This window comes from Drosophila guanche, unplaced genomic scaffold (assembly GCF_900245975.1).
Source record: "Drosophila guanche unplaced genomic scaffold, DGUA_6, whole genome shotgun sequence".
NCBI classification, from domain to species: Eukaryota; Metazoa; Arthropoda; class Insecta; order Diptera; family Drosophilidae; genus Drosophila; species Drosophila guanche.
The window spans coordinates 5324688-5344026 of NW_022995746.1; the positions used below are offsets into that span (position 1 = coordinate 5324688).

The following is a 19339-nucleotide window of genomic DNA, read 5'->3' on the forward strand; positions in this document are numbered from 1 at the left end:
GAAAAAAAAAGCTTTTAATGGATGTATATTTTGTCAAGAAAAAACCTTCTCAGGCCGAAATAAATGTACTCTATACAAATATGTCAAAAATCCTAAAGAAAATCCAATTTTTTAGCTACTTTTCATTCTGTTTACTGCGTGTCACGCACCCATCCCTATGGACCATTCCGACGCAGATCTCATATCGAGAACAGTACGTGGACTTTCGCAATGGCATTGCCATGAAATGCTTAAACATAAATTCAACGAGACGTGGAAGTGCAAAAGGGAAACCCAAAGCCAAACGAGAACCCCCCCAATGGCGGAGCAAAGACGAGCCTAAGCCGGACTGCGGTCCTGGCGATATGTTCTGGCAGATTAGTCGCTGAGCCAGAGAGCCGCGGCAGCTTCGTGTTTCTCTTTCTGTGGATCCAGATCCACATCTGCCACAACAGGAACACAAAAATGCAAGCAGCAAAAGCAAAACTTGCATTTTCCATAGTCCCATAGTCCCCATAGGCTTAGGCTGGCTGCATTTCTCGGCTGGTCAAGCGATGGAGACTCAGGACAGACGTTGCTCCGAGTGCAGCGCATTGTTCCCTTTGGCTTGCAATAAATTATCGATTAGAGTGGGTTGCTGCTGTCTCGATATGGTCAATGATGGTTCAACGACCAGCCACAACTTATTACAAACCAAATTACATAAAACGAAAAGGTATTCGTTACGCTTTAATGGCTGGGTTCAGCCCCAATCCATTTCGAGGGGGTTCCTAAAAGGTTCACGCCTACACTTGATACATTCTCTCTTGCTCTTCGCTCTCAATTCTCTTCTCTGTCTCTCTGGCTGCGTCCTGCAACTGTACTCCAAAAGGTGTGAAATTTGCAGCCTGAGCATATTCCCCAAAGGCCCACAAAGGAGGCAGGCTCCTGCTGCTGCTGGACCCTGGTTTGAGGCTGCTGCTGCTGCTGCGTGGCCCCTAAAGCCTTTAATTTAATGCCAAGGCAATTCGCTTGGCCGCCAAACGTGGCTGGAATTTTAAATGTATTTCAACAGCCAGAGCCAGAGACAGAGACAGAGCCGCCACAGCGGACAAAATCTGAAAACGGCAAACGTAAAGTGTGATTAACGCGTACCTGCAACTCAGACGGGAATCGAGGACGGGCACCGCACTGGGACCGGCCTTTTTGACACAAAGCTGCTCTCGGGATCCCAGTCTGGCCCTGGACGTGAACGTGAACGTGAACGACGCGACGTTGACAAACAAAAAAAATAACGAAAAACCCGCGGGACCGAGTGTCCTAAATGCGCGCAGAAGCTGCACAAAAACTCGCCAATCTTCACGTCTTCAGTGTCCCCGAACCCGAATCCAGCCCATTCCTTGCCGCTTTAGTGTTTTAACCGAAAATCTTACACTGAGGGAAAGATTACACTAAGAAGTGTGGATTTTTTTACTTTTAGAACTATAAACCAGAAAGACTCTTCGTGCAGCGTGCTTGAAAATACAAAAACAACATGCATGTATGTGCATGATTATCCAGAATTATTTTTATAAATATTATTATGGTTTTCCCATAATTTCAGACAATTTTGTTGCTGTAAAATCACAGCTTAAAATAATCTAAAAAATAAATAAAAGTCCCAAGTAGGAATTATTTGAATAAATTTAAAATTCTCTCTAGGATCTTCTTATCCCTAGCTCACTTTGGAAATAGTTCATGTTGCGCACCAAAAATATATATTCTACATTTTGAAACCTTTTCTTTCAGTGCAGCTTCTTGCCGTTTGTGGCTCTTCTACCTGAATGGCAGTTTGTAGCTTTTGTGTGTGGCTTGGGGCTTAAATGCCCGAACTCGTTATGCTTGCCGCAGCAGAAGCAGCAGCAGCAGCAGCCGCAGATAAGCAACGTGAAGGAGCAGCAGCAGGAGCAGGAGTATGAGGTTGCAGGTTGGAGGAAGCTGCTGCCCCAATGCTTCACTTTGCATGCAAGACCCAAGATCCCTTCCTACCCGCCGCAGGCTCTCGCTCATTTAATGAGTGTTGCCTGGGTCGGGCTCTGGTGCTGAGGATCGTTCTGGGGTCTCCTTCATTGCCGTGTCGCTGACTGCATCATTTTAATAATATTGTTTACGTGACATTTGATTTATTATGAACTTTTTCTTTTGACAGATTATGTGGCGGCTTGACTCCATGCCAGTTGGCTACTGTTTCGGCCTGGTCCAGGTTTTCAGCGATTACCGTGGCACGCACAGGAACTGAGGCTGAGACTGGGGTCTGGGTACTGAAACGACTCTTAATGGATCCGCGAATCAGGCTGGGAATTCTGGCAGTGGCAGCTGCTGCTGCCGAATCAATTATACCAAATTACATAAAAGGGCATTACATCAATGGCAGGGAAAACATTTTAGAGGGTAAGGGTTGATCATTGATGGTTCTATTGAATGGTTTACAATTGAAGTTTATTGTGTGTTCCACCAAGGACAGGGTTCTAGACTTGTTTGTTACATTTTCCGCGTTTTCTTTGCTCATATTTGCCACCCTTTATAGTTCGATTGCTGCGCAGTCAACCCTCTAGAAATCTATATTAAAATGCATGATTAAAGATTGCATTTGTGTCTAGAATCTAGATAAAAGATGTGTCAAATGATTGCACAGTGTGACGAAATATGTGATAAATGAGTATCAGATAGTTGTCTCGGTCACACGTTCAACATTTAGGGATGTTTGGGAAGTGAGAGATGTGGGATATCTGCATTCATTTATGCCACAAAAGCGTGCTGAATAATTTAAGCCAGAAAGTATATACATTCTCTTCTCTCCTAAGCAGTGAAAAGCCTTGTCTAATCTCCATTCGCATATCTATTTGAACTGCCGCATACAAATAGTTTCATTTCCTTTCATTTCCAGTGATCAGCGTCAAAATTGATTACCATAAAACTTCCATTCCTGCGCGGCCTTTTAACGCCTTTTTTTACGACCTCCAGAGAGCAACCAAAAAATGAATAGTTCTTGTCATTTGAAGCGACCAAAAATATAATTAAAAAACGTCTCAAGTGGCAGCGTTCTCGATAAATCAGTTGGAGGGCGACACAAACACCGGATCAACAAAAAAAAAAAAACCAACCAAAAACGGGCCAACAAGCAAATGTTGGCCCAAAGCCAGGCCCGTCCGGGAACGGCAGAAAAATGTTTTCAAATTATAAGAGTGGAGAGAGGAGTGTGGAGTGTGGAGTAGACCTTTGCGTGGTGTAGTTTCTGGAGCTTAGGGTTCTTGGTTCTTTTTTTGGTACAGGGCCTTCTGCTCTGATGATACTCGTTTCTGGCTCTCTCTGGGTCGCTGGTGTCTGCTCCTCTGCCCTTTCTTTTTTTTTTATGTGCTGTCGTTTGATTCGTTACGATTATTTACACAGAACTCGACAATGTCGTTTTAATTAAGAACCAGTTTATTTCTGTCGGGTTGTTTTTCGCTTTTGGCCCATCGACATTTACAAATTAAATGTTGATAAGCAAAAGTTCTTGCCAGCGCTCTCTCTCTCTCTCCCTCTATCTTTTTACTAAATTTAATTATGCTGCATGCAACCACATGCGACAAATACTGGCAACAAATGTGGCAGGGTGCCACGGGCTTGGTTATCGCTAAGACTTTAATCTTTATGGGTTATGAATGCACTCGAGTGGTAAGGCTCAATTTAAACAGCCATCGAGGAGAGAGAGAGAGAGAGAGGAGCCCAGGGCCTGGCATGCCTTCGACTATGCTCGGGTTATTTACGATAGCCTGTCAATAATAATAGTCATAATAAACACACAATCGCCGTACCCTTGTGGCTAGGTGGCTAGGTGTTGCACCCATGCGGCGAGTGAACGTTGCCTGAGTTCTGGGCTTCAATATTGACCGATTCCCCGAGCCGATAATGTCATAAATGTGACAGCGATAAAAATCAACTCAATTTTGGTTGAGTTGCTGGCTCTGTGCGTGGGGGGTTGTCACACAGGTTGCTTGGAGCTGCACAGAGCGGGAGATACACAATTCAACTTCAAACTTGTTTACACTTTACAGCGCTGGCAAATGTTTGACTCGAAAGAGAGTCGGCATAGTATTGACACACTGATTAGGGTTCAACGGAAACATTGCCACAGGCAGGAAGAAGCTTCGCCAAAAGGCTGCCCCACAAAACCCTCGACAGGCAAGACAAACGACTGCCAGTCATTTCCATTTTCCATTTGCACTGCTGCCATTTCCAATTTCAATTTCAGTTCGAAGGCGAACGCATTTTATGCAAAATCAGACACGACTTTGCACTAAAAAGAAAAAAGACACTGAGAGGAGAGCGGCTCAGGGTGGCCCAATGCGCTCAAGTCTGCTAAGAGTTGAGTTTTAAAGACTGCCAATTGGGTAGGCATCCAGCACAGACAAAAACCAGACAAGGAAAGGTACTTTGGCTGGAAGGCAGGTAAAGGAACGAGCGAAGGGAAGACATATTTGAATGTATAAATAAATGAATTAATGGTTATAATTATAATCTATAATTTTAATATTTGTCAATGCTTTCATTAAAAAACTCCTGCAGGAACAGCACCAAATACTTTTGAGTCTCTCTTTCTAGACTTCTTCCAACTGGCTAACGTTGAGTCTGGCTGAAGCTGAATGAAATCTAACTCAAAGCCAACTGCTACGTGACGATAGGCTAAAGGCTGGGACACTAACTAGAGTGACAGAGCAGACAGCTCTGACATTTTGTATAGAAGTAAGTTCTCTGTGGAGTCCGAACTGCTTCCTGTGCAAGCAAATTTGCTGCCTGCAATTGGACTCCCTGCTAGCAGTTTCTAACATTTGGCATGCCATAACCACCTACAGTTCAGCTCATTCCTTTCCAACAGCTATTGGCGAAGGTACATGGACCATGCATATGCAGATAAATTGATCATTGTCAGTCATCTTCCACATGGTAGAGTGAGGCACGAATGAATACTCAGTACACAGCAAAGTCTCTGCCTCTCTCTCTCTGTGTGCTGCTGCTGTGTGAGTAAGATTTCTGCGCATAGATTGAGCGGCAGGCAAACAAAATAAAGAAAAGAGGGAAATAAATTGCTTTTTGCATAAAAGCTGAGGCCACCACTCTCTGCGGAATCTCAGCAGCCGAGAGTCTGCCAGCGAAGCGCGAAATTTCTCGTACGTGTCCAGTGCAGTCCGCACAAAAGTTATGGCAGAGAAGAGCGGAGCGACGTCTGTGGAGAATCGAGAAATATTTTTGCGGCGTTGTTATCGCCGTCTTTGGATCGCTGAAGCTGGAGTTGGAGCTGCGAGCTTGAGGCTGTGGCTGCGACTGCGGCTTAGGTTGAGAAGGAGAATGCGAAAATGCGACGCACAATTAATCATATCGGAATATATTGCGCCCTTTGGTGGCATAAATCTCGATGGGCTTAAAGCCCCGACTTAGCCCCGGACACATCGCTGGAAAGCCTGCGGACAACGGAGGCTATTAAGATGGCAAAGGCTTTAGAGTTTTATTTTTTGTAGAGGTAGAGAGAGAGAGGAGAGAATTACACATTTTAGCGCTTCACGCGCATGCGAAACAAATCGCTTGATTAGTTTCCTATAACAACCCAAAAGCCGAGAGTCTTTCTACAGCGGCAGGATGTGAAGCTGAGAGGCTGAGGAGCTGAGAGATGGGTATGCCCAATTCGGTGCAACAGGAAATAAGCTTAACGAATGCCGTCTGCTACGGATCAACCACATTCCACTTGGCTTCGCCTTCGCCAGCTTATTAAAGGCCATTTCGTAATGAGCATTCCGCCAGCTGCAGCATTTCTGCAGCCCATTTGCCAATTAAATGAAATTAAAGTCATATCTGGCAATTGCCAGGCGTCCGACCAGTCCGCAGCCTCCCGCGATCTTTGCCTCAGCCACCGCGTGATGAGGTGTCGCCACTGGTACGGACGCGTCATTAACCCCTTTGCCTGCAGCAAATTCCCATGCCACCAAACACCAAGTGCGCAGACTCTTCTAATTAAATTGTGGTTGGAACTTTTTAATTAAATTGCTGCACAGCCAACACGCGGACTGGCAGGCTTCCAACATTCGCAATCGCCACAGAACTTGTGATGGGAAATACAAAACTAAAGTTGGCGGCAGCTCGTGGATGCAGCAAACATATATCCAGTGAAGCCTGACACCGATAGGCTAATGAAATCAAGATTCAATATTATTGGTGGAATTTTGATAAGCAACTAAAAAAGGAATGGAGCTGCAGCAATTCTGTAACGATTGTGAATTAAGAGCAATTTTTACTAGGCATATTTTGACTCTTTTCTTTATTTTAATTGAAAGCTTGGCTATGCCCCATTGGGCTACATTCTTCACTCATTTTTAATGGACTTGTCGCAGTCCGAGAGTGCCATCGTTGCCACCCATGGCTGCATTTGTTGTACCATTGAAATCGTAGCTCGAAACCAAAGATGTTTTCATTAATTTTAATCTTTTATCTGCCTAAGAGTAGTAGATTTTTGTTGTATAGATTACAAACACAAACCAATCTAGCATCAGTTTGAAATCTTGTAAGCAGCAGCAGAAGACTTTATCTATCCATAGAAAAAAGGGAAAAAGGGAGCGACTCTTGTTTATTATTTTGTTCCCACTTGCTCCCGCCAATCCTCATCGTCTTTGACAATTCAAAAGCTGATTCAGTGCATCATAAGCAGGGGGACAATATTGTTGCCTTTTATTGAGAAGGCAGCGACGAGCGACCATTCTCGCTGGGTCTGGCGACCCAAAAGGAGACCGCAATTAAGTGCATATAAATTTTGTATTTTTACGATCGTTGGCCTTATAAAAAGCCCCACTCTATGGGCAACAGTCACCGGTCACAGCTGCCACAGGGTTTCCCGCTCTCCGTCCGCTGTGCCCCGCTCAATGGCATAAAGTGAGTCGATTTATGCCCACGATTTCGAACTGGAAAAAATATGAACCATCCAAATGTTGGCTGAGCAGGCACTGTCTGAAATTTCCTAGAGAAGGGTTACCCGCCCATACCCGGCAGGAGGTTGCCATGGCACCAACTAAATGCGTTGAAACTACTCTAATGGCGAACATCCTTTATGTTATTTTTACTCAAAACTTTTTATGTTAACATCTAGAACACCTTTCTTTTAGCTGCATGTGTTGGGCATTAAATTGAGGCATTAACAAAGAGCAGCGGATCATGTATCATGCAAGCACATATCCGGGCAAAAGATCACTTAAATTTCAAGGGTAATTAAAGCCTCGGCACCCCACTTCTTTACGCGGTCTCTTCGGTGTTTCTCTTTCTGTTTTTCTATTGCTAATTAGCCATGACATTGCACCGAGAAGCGAGTGTCTAGCTGCGGGCCACTGCCAATTTGAGAGTAGACATCGTTAACGCTAACCTGTGGTGAGTGGCCGGCCAGACCGTGGTCTGGTGCCACATCCAGTAATCCCCCTTCGAAAGCTTATCTTAATTTTTGCATTTAATAACCGCATTTGCCTGCAAAACTGCCACTGGTCAGTGCTGGCCGATCAGTTGGGGGAACGTTCGCACCGTGGACGGACGCTCACAACGGGGCGGCCATTAAGCTTAATACGGCCAGGTAAATTCTGGGCCCCAACAACTATGCAGAGGTGTGAAGAAAAGTGTCGACTTGTTAAGCTCGGCTCGCAGGCAGACAGCTAGCCGACATAGGGCAACAGAGAGAGAGAGAGAGAGAGAGAGAGAGGGAGGGATTGCCTGAGCTGAGCTTAGCCGACATTTCTCGGAACCGACGCGAACGAACGTTTCGTGGAAGCAATAAATATAAGCCGGTAGGTGGGGGAGCACAGGTCGGCATTGTCCTTTATGTGTGTGTGTGTGTGTGTGTGTGCAGCAGCCTACGTAATAAATTGTATTTATTTATTTCTTTTTTTTTTTGCACAAGGATTTCCAAAAGGGAAGACAACCCACCCCGACGCCTTGTCGCACTCAATTAGTGACTTGAACGCGAGTCGCGCGCGTTTTTGGCGCGGCAAAAAACGTTTCATCCGCCAAAGAGACGCGCGCGCTCTCTCTCTCTGGCTTTACGGGTCTCTGGCCATTTTCTTGTTAGAGACTGGGTGGACTTTTGGGGGGGGCTGTCAACACTCGTTATTGTCTCACCAAATATCAGACAAACAAAAGGTGGAAATAATCATAAGTCGCCTATAAAGTGCCTGCTTAAACTTTGATGAGCTTGGGCCGCCATAAACAATATATAATGGAATGGTAGCTGCTCTATAAAAATAAGCAAATTTCGCAAATAAACTAAAGCTCCAAATTAAAACAAAAAACATCCCGTGAGGAAAGCAAATTAAATTTGTTCGACCGAAGTCTGTGTACACTTTATGGGTCGCTGTCCGTCTGTCCGTCTGTCCGTCTCTTTGCGGCCATTCGAAGCGGTTGTAAAAATTAAATTTGCTTTTTAATTGATTCCAGGCAGCATCATATTTAAATTGAAAGTAATAATACAAACGTAAATTGGTAGGACACTTAAACGTCTCAAACTAAATGCAAATAGGAAATTGTTATTAGTAGAGGAAACAATTTTGAAGCATTAACGAAAATAAAGTGCAGTTTCTTCAGCGATTTTTAATGTACAATTAAATATAGAAAATAAAGACAAGAGAACGATATTTGAATAATTAAATAGTTGCAGATTTTTCTCTTGAAAATTCAATTTTCTTCAATGAAATCAAACGAAGGGGAAAACCCTTTTGTTTTGTTTTGGCGGACAACTGAATGGAGTAAGAAATTTTCTTTCGACTTTTGTCATTTTTGTTCAGCCATTTCAATATCTGGGTTGGTTTTAGCATTGACCTTTTTATTTTCCATCAGCTCCTTAGATTTTTGGCTACCTTTAAAACGGAAAATAATTGGAAGCAAAAGTTCGGTTTTAGTCGGAGCGAAAGTGTGGAATTTTCCTGCATTCGACATCAAGAGCAACATCAAAACTTGATCATTGAAGAGTATTTAATGCACTCCTCGTACGTATGAGCATACCTTTGTTATTCATATTTAAATCGCTTTAAAATCGCATATAAAAATCGTATAACCAATTGAAGTGCTTCCATTTCAGATCACCATAGATGATGTCGGAGCATAAACTCGATTGTTTATGGGTTTAAGCCGCTTGGTCTGGGCCAGGTTGTCTGAATAGTCTCGGCCTCGACTTCGGCCTCTCTCCGCCTCCGCCTCCGCCTCTGCTATCTGCGTGACCAGGTTGCTCTCCACCGGCGATGTTGCTGCCTCTAATCCATGGCAATTAATTACATCGTTACACGCGCAGCCGCCAAACAACTTAATACAACATAAATAATTGTCAAAATGTGCGGCCACAGACGGGCGAATTAGTCTTCATTATGTCAATAAATCTTGGCCAATTGCGGCGCAACCAAGAGATCTCGTTGCATGCCACCAGCATTACGATATATGGGATGCTAGTGCCAGGCCAAAAAAGAGAAAAAACTCCTTTTGGGTCCAGTTTTCTTATCAACAAAACGTTTTCCTTTCTTCTAAAGGAAATGCCAATTGCCATATTGATGGATTGCTTTGGAGCGACATATAGAGACACAGAGAGAGAGGATACCATAGTTGTATCTATGGACAGCGGACCCACCATTTATGGCCGTCTCCTATGGATGATTATGGTCATGACAACTTAATGATGAAGCGCGCCTACTCTTCATGGGAACCCGATACTCAGGCCCCAGTCTCTGGAAGCCTCTCAAGTCGCTGACCGAAACCGAAAAGACTGGCAAATATTTGCATAAAAATCAACGCTGACTACTGCCCCTTGTGACATTAACAAGCCACAAAAGGAAGCAGCCAGCCAGCCAGCCAGCCAGCCAGCCAGCCACTGTGATACGACAAAATTTTAATTAAAAGTTTAGTGGAGCGAGAGACACACGCCAACGACACAGCAACCGGCAGCAACAACATCAGTGGCAACACCAGATCTTCTTGGTTGCAATGCAACCGCAAAAGGGTGCTGAGGTAGAATGCCGTGCCGTGCCGTGCCAAGCTGGGGCCGTGCAACAAGTGTCAGGCAGGCAACATGGCTAACAAGCGTCAACCGTCGCCGCTTTTTCTGTTCTTTTTGCTGTTTTTGGTACCCTGTTTAGGTTGTGTACCGAGGAAATATTTTGATGGCATCACATAGTCTTTGTTTCGAATGTTTTAATAATTCTAACTTGTTTCGGGTGAGCGGGGAGGGTCTCATATTTTTCTATATTTGTAAAATTATTAATTTAAAAAAATATTTAAAAATTTATAAGGTATCACAAAGTCGCACGTCATTAACTTTCTTACTTGTGTTTTGCTGTTGCTTTTGAAAAAAAAAGTATACGATACCAGTAACAGAATTGGAATAAAATTGTAAAAAAAAAAAGTATAAAAATTCGAAACAAAAAAGAGAGCAACAACAACATGGACTGGACGAGGTGTTAAGTTAAGGCAAATATGCAAGCACTTTACACAAAAAAAATTGTACATGCTACATGCTACATGCTGCCTGCAATAATTGAAAAATCATGTTGCCACACACACACATAAACTAAATGTTGCAGCGCGCCCAAGCAACATGTTGCTACACGATTATGTGCTTAGGCGGCAACACACACAAGAGACCCTACCCGCGCGAAACACCCAACCGACGGCAATGAGCCAAGGGGAGGGAAGGTCAAACACTGTAAAACATGAAAAATGAAGGAAAAAAAAAGAACACTGGCTGGCTGCACTTTACAAAAAATGTACGGAATCTGACAGGATGGTTGGAGAGGTGCATGAGGATGGAGGATGGTCTTCCAAATGCAAATCATAAAAGGCCAATCGACTGGGAATTTTCTGTGAAAAGAGCGACAAACTTTTTGGACTCACAGGCATCGCATTCTGATGTGGTGGATGAGGAACACATTTCTGGCATAACTACTTCAAAAAGAAAATATAATTAATAATCCCATTTTTAAGCAATATTTCCTCACACATTCCCCCTTAGAATTCCGCGAATAATTGGCTACATTCTCTTATCAGTCCTGCTGCTCAGGCATCGCCCACTGTCTTTGTTATTTTAGCGATTTCCCCCAAGCGGATTGCACAGATGTGAAGCAACAGCAATATTTGCTCTGGTTTGCCTCAGTTTCAGCTACAGATTCCAATGGGAGTACAGCTGTGGGTGCCCTTGCAAGAATGGCAGAAAACCGCAGATGGACACGTACGTAAATAAATAAAAAGTGTGCACGAGTACGAGTATGTTTGTATATTCACACCGCAGCGGAAGCTGCAGTAACTGCAACTGCAACTGCAGCAGCAACATCAACAGTGGCAACAGCATCAACAACCGTGCAGCAAACAGTTGAAACAACAAACATTGAATGCCGCCACCGCAGTTTCAGCTGCAATTGCCACTGATCGCGTCGATTCAATTAGTAATTCTAAAAAGCGGCAAGGCGACGTCTTTTGCATCTTAATGAGTATTGTTTGCTGTTGGTCCTGTCCCTGTTGCTGTTCCTGCCGCATAGCACATTTTGTGTTTGTTTTTGTTCATAACAACAAGCAACAGCGACAGAGACAGGCCATGCTTTTCAGGGCAAGTTTTTCCAATTGCCGGCACTGCACTTTTCATGCCCAAATGCAGTTTGCAGTTGCCACCGCTGCTGCGTCTGTTGCAGTTGCACATTGACTACTATTTTTGTCATTGCCGTCGCCAATGTTGTCCACGCACTCGTCGGGCAACATGTTTGCGCGTTCGTCTCCGGCTCCAGCTCCAGGCCTTTTCCACAGAAAATGTAATTACAGTGATTTAATTTTGATACCTCTTTAGTCGGAGTTTATCAGCTTTGATTTTATGGGATTTGTGAAACACAAAAGGCTGCGGGAACTCAAAGGATCGATCTATCGATGTGTTGCCTTTCACTTATGGGAAATTGGGCAATGAAAAAGTAGCGAGTGGTAGGCAGAAAGTTTAACAAACGCTTCCACTTACTGATTTATAATTATATTAGCTTTAGATCTAAATTTCATTGTTTTTTAAGAGCGAATTCTCGTTTGATTCTACGAGATCATCTATATCCCTGCAAGCATCGGGTATCCTTTAGTCGTTAGACTCCTTTCTCACTGTAGCCTTCATACTCGTTTTACTTTTTTTGTTCTTCAACATTTACTTCTATTGCACTTGCTGCTGAGACTGTTGACTGCTTCTCTTACTGCTGCTGCCTGCTGCCATTTCTGTACGCGCATTACAAACTTGGCTCAAATTAATTCTTCAAGCCCAAATGCGCTCTCTTGGCCGGGGCCACAGCTAATCAAACTTTAATCAATGCGGCATTTTGATGCGACATTGCTGCTGCTGCTGCTGCTGCTTCTGGCTGCTTTTTATCCTCTTTCCTTTGGTTTCCTTTTTTCTTTGTAGTCAGTTCCATAGTTGGAACGATGGGAAAATATGCGGCACTGACTGACTGAGAGAGGAAATCTCTGCAAAGGCAGAGCCAAGAAATTGTTATTAATCTGGAATGGTCATAGACTCGACTCGTACTCGTACTCCTATAAAGGAAATTATATGACCGAACCGCTTAGGGGAATACTTTAAATGCTTGGCAAAACCATTTTGATATTTGCTAAAAGCTGCAATCAATTAGATATTGTTGGTTTTGATATGATAATTGGACAGCGGCCATGGGCAGTAGTTTTTATGGGTTGCTTGCACTGGAAGCGGTTTTTTAATGGGGGTAAGAATTTCTTAGGGTACTCAAGTTCGACCACTCAGATCCACAATCTTAAGTGTAAATTCTTAATATTTATTCTCGCTTAAATCTGTGAACACTGTGTTGCAGCTTCAAATATTATGTTGGTGGTGTGCCATTTTCTATCGAATTTTGAACTTTGACTTGTTTTTAATTCGCGTGCCACTTTTATCGCTCAATCGTATGGTACATACATTTGTACATATTCCAATTATTTCCCATGATATACAATTATTAATAGATCACACGCCATGCCTGACAAATAGCCGTGTTCCAAAAAAAAAACATTCTGGTAGGGCACATTTTTCGAGTGGCTGTACAAATTACCCATAAGCGAACGGACATATCACCTGTGTTTCGTGAGGAATATTATTTTAATTATTAAATCAATTTCCAAATGATTTTACAGCAAAATTTGTTGAAGAAATTCTTTAACAGTTTATTTGCAATCCTTTCACAGCTTAAGGCTCATCCATTACTCAAGTTTCACACAAGAAGGCATGAATATTCCTTGCAAATATTATTCCCCGTGTAGAGTATTTGCCAAGCAGCTTCCCTTCTTCTTTTGCGCTTGAGCAAACACTAAAATACATATCGACTGTACTCTATTGAACTTGGGTGCGTTTTTAATCGCGTATAATTTTATATGAGTACATAAAAAGATTAAACGTGAGCTGCAGATAATAAAGGCAATGCACGACTGCTCTACACCTCGTAAATGATCGTTGATAGTTTGAATAAAGCAACAAATAGACTTCGGTAAAGCAAGCAATAAAATATCGCAATGGATTTACAGATTACTTTTACAACTTTTATAAAATGCAATCTAAACGAGCATTAAATTACTCAAACAACAGGCTGATAGAGAATAAAAGTATTATACTATATGCACAAAAAAGAAATTGTTGATTGTGACACTATCAGCAGGCGACTTGATCCGAAAGCTGTGTACAATAATTCTAAGGCCCAGTGGGCTGTGAGAAGCGCCGTGAATCGCATCAGCCGGGGCAATAACTAAAGCAAAAACCATGTTGATCGCACTGCTGGGCACTCCGCTCTTGGTCCTGGCGGTGTGGCTGCTGCTGCAAAGACTCAATCGAACCTACTTTATTCTCGCGCTGACCAGGCGAGTGCGCACCGAGGATGGCAGTCCGCTGGAGAGCAAAGTGGCCGTCATGCCGGGCACATCGATTTTCGGCAACAATTTGGACATACTCAACCCTACACCATGTAATTTGAGATTGTTTCTGTGAAGTTCTTGGTGTAATGGCCTCTTCCCCGCAGCCAGTTTGTTCAATTTTTTGCGAGATTCGGCTGCCAAAGCGCAGGGCAGAAACTTTTTGTGGTACTTTCTGTTTGCTCCCATGTACAATGTCATTAGAGCCGAGGAGGCCGAAGAGATATTCCAAAGCACCAAACTGATTACAAAGAATGTGATCTACGAACTGTTGAGACCCTTTCTGGGCGATGGTCTGCTGATTAGCACAGGTTTGTGGTGGCAAAATCTCAGAAAAAATCTCTCAATTTTTAACTCCTTTGAAAACTTCAACAGATCAGAAATGGCACGCCAGACGCAAAGCTCTGACTCCTGCCTTTCATTTCAATGTTTTGCAGTCCTTTTTGGCCACTTTTAAGTGAGTGTTTAACTAGTTAAAGTTACTTGTGACTAATCACTGATTTACTACAGAGAGGAATGCAATAAGCTGATCAAAGTGCTGGACAAAAAGTTGGATGGGGAACTGGATCTTAACCAGGTCATTCCACAATTTACATTGAATAATATTTGCGGTGCGTCATTGACTAATTGAAGTGCCCTTAAATGCTGCAAAGTTGATTATTATTAATAATTATCTCTCCTTTTAGAGACCGCTCTGGGCGTCAAGCTGGACGACATGTCGGAGGGCAATCAATATCGCAGAGCCATCCATGCCATCGAGGAAGTTCTCATACAACGCGTCTGCAATCCGCTCATGTATTACAATTGGTACTTCTACCTGGTCGGCGACTATCGAAAGCAGGTGCAGAATCTGCGCATAGTCCATGACTTCTCCAGTCGCATCATCGAGCGCAAGCGACAGCAGTTTAAGCGCAAACAGCTCGGAGTTGTGGATGATTTTGGCAAGAAGCAACGCTACGCCATGCTGGACACGCTACTGGCGGCTGAAGCGGATGGGCAGATCGATCATCGGGGCATATGCGATGAGGTGAACACCTTCATGTTCGAGGGATACGACACCACCTCCACGTGCCTCATCTTCACTCTGCTGATGTTGGCACTCCACGAAGATGTTCAAGAGAAATGTCTGGAAGAGGTGTCAGGGCTTTCCGAAGACACGGACTCCATCAGTGTGTTTGAGTTCAATGAACTAATGTACCTAGAGTGTGCCATCAAGGAATCGCTGCGCATGTTTCCCTCGGTTCCCTTCATTGGTCGTCAGTGCATGGAGGAGTGTGTCGTGAATGGACTGGTCATGCCGAAGGATACACAAATCAGCATTCACATCTATGAAATTATGAGAGATCCACGGCACTTTCCCAACCCAAATGAGTACCAGCCGGAACGATTCCTGCCCGAGAACACAGTGGACCGCCATCCCTTTGCCTTTGTGCCCTTCAGTGCGGGACAAAGGAACTGCATTGGCCAGAAGTTTGCCATTCTGGAGATCAAAGTACTGCTGGCTGCAGTCTTAAGAAACTTTAGGATACTTCCCGTCACACGATTGGAGGATCTAATATTTGAGAATGGCATCGTGATGAGAACACAGCAGAATGTGAAGGTTAAGTTGGTGCGAAGGTAGAAGGCGGGAATTATAAACGAAAAACTTCATTGCCAAAGATGTACCAAAAATTACGTGAAACTTAATTTATTCTGTTAATAAAAGTGTATTATGAATTGTATATATTTAAGTGTGTTACAAACATTTGTTTCAATCATTTCAAGCGGTAATAATTATAATTACAATGAATTGACAAAAAGTTTCAACTATAAGCTGTTTTCCCTGTGAAACTCGAGAAATAATGGAAAAACTCTTGCCCTAAAGTTGTCCAAAATAAACCAGCGAGTGTTACGAGTTATCAGAGAGATTCTTTCTTTGAAGTCGCTGTATCAAATCGGAATTATTGGTTGCATAATTTCCCTAGTAAACAATTTCTGGGCAGCTCCACAAGGATGGGAAAAGCTAAGAACAAATATTATTCAAGTTGCCATAGCAACTATCAAAACCGATCTACCCTTCTGAATCATTCAGAGCAATGCGTGTATGTAAACATGTTCAACACTATCTACTCGTTTTATATATTTATAATAGTTCAGTCCACAGAGAAATTAATCGACCCCAGCCATTCATAGATTAGAGCTGAATCTGTGAAGTGGCCGCAGTTCTCTCTCCGCTGGTCTGAAATGTTTGAAATTGTGCTCGGCATACCGCTGATTGTGCTCCTTTGCTATGTCCTGTTGCGGCGTCTCAATCGCAGGTACTTTGTACTGAGTCTATGCAAACGATTCCAAACAGAGGATGGCAGTCCGCTGGAGAGTAAAATAGCTGTAATGCCGGGACGGACGCGGTTTGGAAATAATTTTGATTTGCTCAACTTTACGCCGTGTAAGTGGGAAAACAGACATTTGTGGGACATCGCTGACTGTGAATATTTGCAGCTACTGTGTTCAATTTTATGCGCGATTCGTGTGCCAATGCCCGGGGACGCAACTATTTGTGGTACTTCTTCCTGCTGCCCATGTACAATGTGATTAGAGCCGAGGAGGCTGAGGAGATATTCCAGAGCACCAAGCTGTTGACAAAGAACGTTGTTTATGATCTGCTCAGGCCATTCCTGGGCGCAGGTCTGCTGACCAGCACAGGTGTGTGACTCTTTACATTGTTCCTTGACCCTTTCATTAATTTTACCTTTTTTCAGATCAAAAATGGCATGCCAGACGCAAGGCTTTGACCCCTGCCTTTCATTTCAATGTGCTGCAATCCTTTTTGACCATTTTCAAGTAAGTGTTTGGTGCCACGAGAGGATTCACGGTTTTAAATTGTGTAAATTACAGAGAAGAGTGCCACAAACTGGTCAAAGTGCTGCATGAGAGTGTGGAGGCCGAGGTGCTGGTGCTGAATCAAGTCATTCCGCAGTTCACTTTGAATAATATTTGCGGTAAGTGCAGAGACACATCTCATCATGACTGGCAGACTTTCTCACAGACTAAACTTTGCTACACAGCGTGCAAATTCAAATTAAACAAATAATTGAAAGTGTAATGTGTAGCATGATAAGCGGCAGAGAATGTATAATGTAGCTTTCTACTACTTGTTTCTCTTTATAGAAACCGCTCTTGGCGTCAAGCTGGATGACATGGCCGAGGGCTACCAATATCGCGAGTCGATCCACGCCATCGAAGCGGTCATCCTGCAACGCATTTGCAATCCTTTTCTGTACAATCGTTTGTACTTTTATCTCTACGGCGACTATCGCAAGCACGTAGACAACCTAAAGATTGCCCACGACTTCTCCAGCAGCATCATCGAGCGCAGGCGGCGGGATTTCAAGCGCAAGGAACTCGGAGTTGTGGATGATTTTGGCAAGAAGCAGCGGTACGCCATGCTGGACACGCTACTGGCGGCTGAAGCGGATGGGCAGATCGATCATCAGGGCATATGCGATGAGGTGAACACCTTCATGTTCGAGGGATACGACACCACCTCCACGTGCCTCATCTTCACTCTGCTGATGTTGGCACTGCATGAAGATGTACAGGAGAAGTGTCTGGAGGAGGTTTCTGGGCTTCCAGAAGATACAGATTCCATCAGTGTGTTTGAGTTCAATGAACTGGTCTTCCTCGAGTGTGCAATCAAGGAATCGCTGCGCATGTTTCCCTCGGTTCCCTTCATTGGTCGTCAGTGCATGGAGGAGTGTGTCGTGAATGGACTGGTCATGCCGAAGGATACACAAATCAACATTCACATCTATGACATTATGAGAGATCCACGACACTTTCCCAACCCAAATGAGTACCAGCCGGAGCGATTCCTGCCCGAGAACACAGTGGACCGCCATCCCTTTGCCTTTGTGCCCTTCAGTGCCGGACAAAGGAACTGCATTGGCCAGAAGTTTGCCATTCTGGAAATGAAAGTTCTGCTGGTCGCAGTCTTAAGGAACTTTAAGATACTTCCCGTCACTCGATTGGAGGATCTAACAATTGAGAATGGCATTGTGTTGAGAACACAGCAAAAGGTGAAAGTTAAATTGGTGAAACGTGTGGAATAAAAATGTTTTTATAAATCACTTTGGCCCATCAACTGAAATAAATTGAATGTTACATAAAAAGGTTAAAAAATGTTACACGACATTTCAGTATGGCGACACCTGCTGGCACATTCGTGAAACTGCATGTATAGTAGAGACATGGTATAAAATGTACGTAAAATGTAAAGTGTGTGTTGAAGGTATATGTAGTTCTTGAATATTTGGTTACATGAGTGCAGAATGTAAATAGTTCTCATGAAAAAATAGCTTGTTTTATAAACAAATGAATTATCAATAAATATATGATACAATAGATGCTCTATTGAGGGGCAAGAACAGTAAAGTTGCATTGGAGTATCGAGACTTGTTGGAGTAACATTTTCCAATCAGAAATGTACAGGAATGCCTGCCTGTTGCTGGCAGGTGGACGACAGGAAAACGCGGTTCAAAATGGCAGGCAGTGTGAGTTCAACAACATTTTAATCAAATGCAATGACCATAAATGCATTTAGAAACATTATGCACACACTTAGGCTTATAAAGACTGTAGTTTAAGCCAATTTCAACAAGATTTTCGGTATGTCCTGGCCATTACCACATTAATGGCGCAGCCTTGCAAGTGCTGGAACTTTTCTGGCATCAAATTCATGGAATTTATTTGTGGCTTGTCAGTCTATGTTTCAGAGTGCCTTCACAATTCATTAATTTAATTAACTTAATGCCATTTTACGTATCGAATAACAAAACAAACCGCATTCACCACACACACAACAGCACAACACTCACACACACTTGGCCAAACAAACAAGCGATGAAAAACATGTCGTCCCTGGGTTTTCCCGCCTTCGACGACTGTTTAATCCTTTTACTTTCACTTATATAGTCTTTAGATTGGGACTCACCATTTATTAGTTGCACAAAAACCACAAATACACAAGAAACAAACAAAAAACAGCACATTATTATTATTGTTATTCCAATTAGCTTTCAGTGTGACCGCGGACTTATCGATGGCCTAAACCGAGCAACCCTCAAAAATAGACCGAAATATTTTAAACATACCGCAGATATACAATGCATCCCAAGTAATTTTTCTCAATTTTGGTATTCTGATTAATAAAACCAGCTAGTGAGAACTCTCAGCATTAAACTAACAATTTTATTTGATTCATCAATCAATATTCCACAAGATTGACTTGTTTTTTTGACTCCATTTTATTAGATTGTTTAGCTGAACACAATAAATGTCGGTATATGCAATGGGGAACCAATAACTAAAATGGTGACGGTTAGAGATTGAGGTTGCAGTCTCAATACATTGATGCAAATACGTACTGGAAATACTCTGTAATGTC

General features: G+C 43.1%; 3 protein-coding genes across 3 annotated transcripts in view; 2 read left to right on the forward strand and 1 right to left on the reverse strand.

Moving 5' to 3' along the window:
• LOC117582583 (bone morphogenetic protein receptor type-1B) overlaps positions 1-18940 on the reverse strand; it is a 59104-nt gene extending 40164 nt beyond the window's left edge. Inside the window, exon 1 of the mRNA XM_034270429.1 lies at positions 18887-18940. The gene's annotated coding sequence lies outside the window, so the exon portion shown is untranslated. The remainder of the gene's footprint in view (positions 1-18886) is intronic.
• On the forward strand, positions 13699-15638 carry LOC117582585 (probable cytochrome P450 4ac1). Its single transcript, XM_034270432.1, has 5 exons — positions 13699-13970; positions 14025-14228; positions 14293-14374; positions 14428-14528; positions 14604-15638. The coding sequence occupies exons 1-5, from the start codon at positions 13769-13771 to the stop codon at positions 15536-15538; spliced, it is 1524 nt and encodes a 507-aa protein (XP_034126323.1). The 5' UTR covers positions 13699-13768; the 3' UTR covers positions 15539-15638.
• LOC117582584 (probable cytochrome P450 4ac1) lies at positions 16085-18023 on the forward strand. Its single transcript, XM_034270431.1, has 5 exons — positions 16085-16342; positions 16396-16599; positions 16656-16737; positions 16792-16895; positions 17065-18023. Exons 1-5 carry the CDS (start codon positions 16141-16143, stop codon positions 18003-18005), a joined length of 1533 nt encoding a protein of 510 aa, XP_034126322.1. The 5' UTR covers positions 16085-16140; the 3' UTR covers positions 18006-18023.
• Positions 18941-19339: the final 399 nt, after the last annotated feature.

Coding starts and splice junctions, on each gene's coding strand:
- LOC117582585 (XM_034270432.1), top strand. CDS start 13,769: ATGTTGATCGCACTGCTGGGCACTCCGCTCTTGGTCCTGGCGGTGTGG. Junction 13,971..14,024: donor CATACTCAACCCTACACCAT/GTAATTTGAGAT, acceptor TCTTCCCCGCAG/CCAGTTTGTTCAATTTTTTG. Junction 14,375..14,427: donor TCCTTTTTGGCCACTTTTAA/GTGAGTGTTTAA, acceptor GATTTACTACAG/AGAGGAATGCAATAAGCTGA.
- LOC117582584 (XM_034270431.1), top strand. CDS start 16,141: ATGTTTGAAATTGTGCTCGGCATACCGCTGATTGTGCTCCTTTGCTAT. Junction 16,600..16,655: donor AGGTCTGCTGACCAGCACAG/GTGTGTGACTCT, acceptor ACCTTTTTTCAG/ATCAAAAATGGCATGCCAGA. Junction 16,738..16,791: donor TCCTTTTTGACCATTTTCAA/GTAAGTGTTTGG, acceptor TGTAAATTACAG/AGAAGAGTGCCACAAACTGG.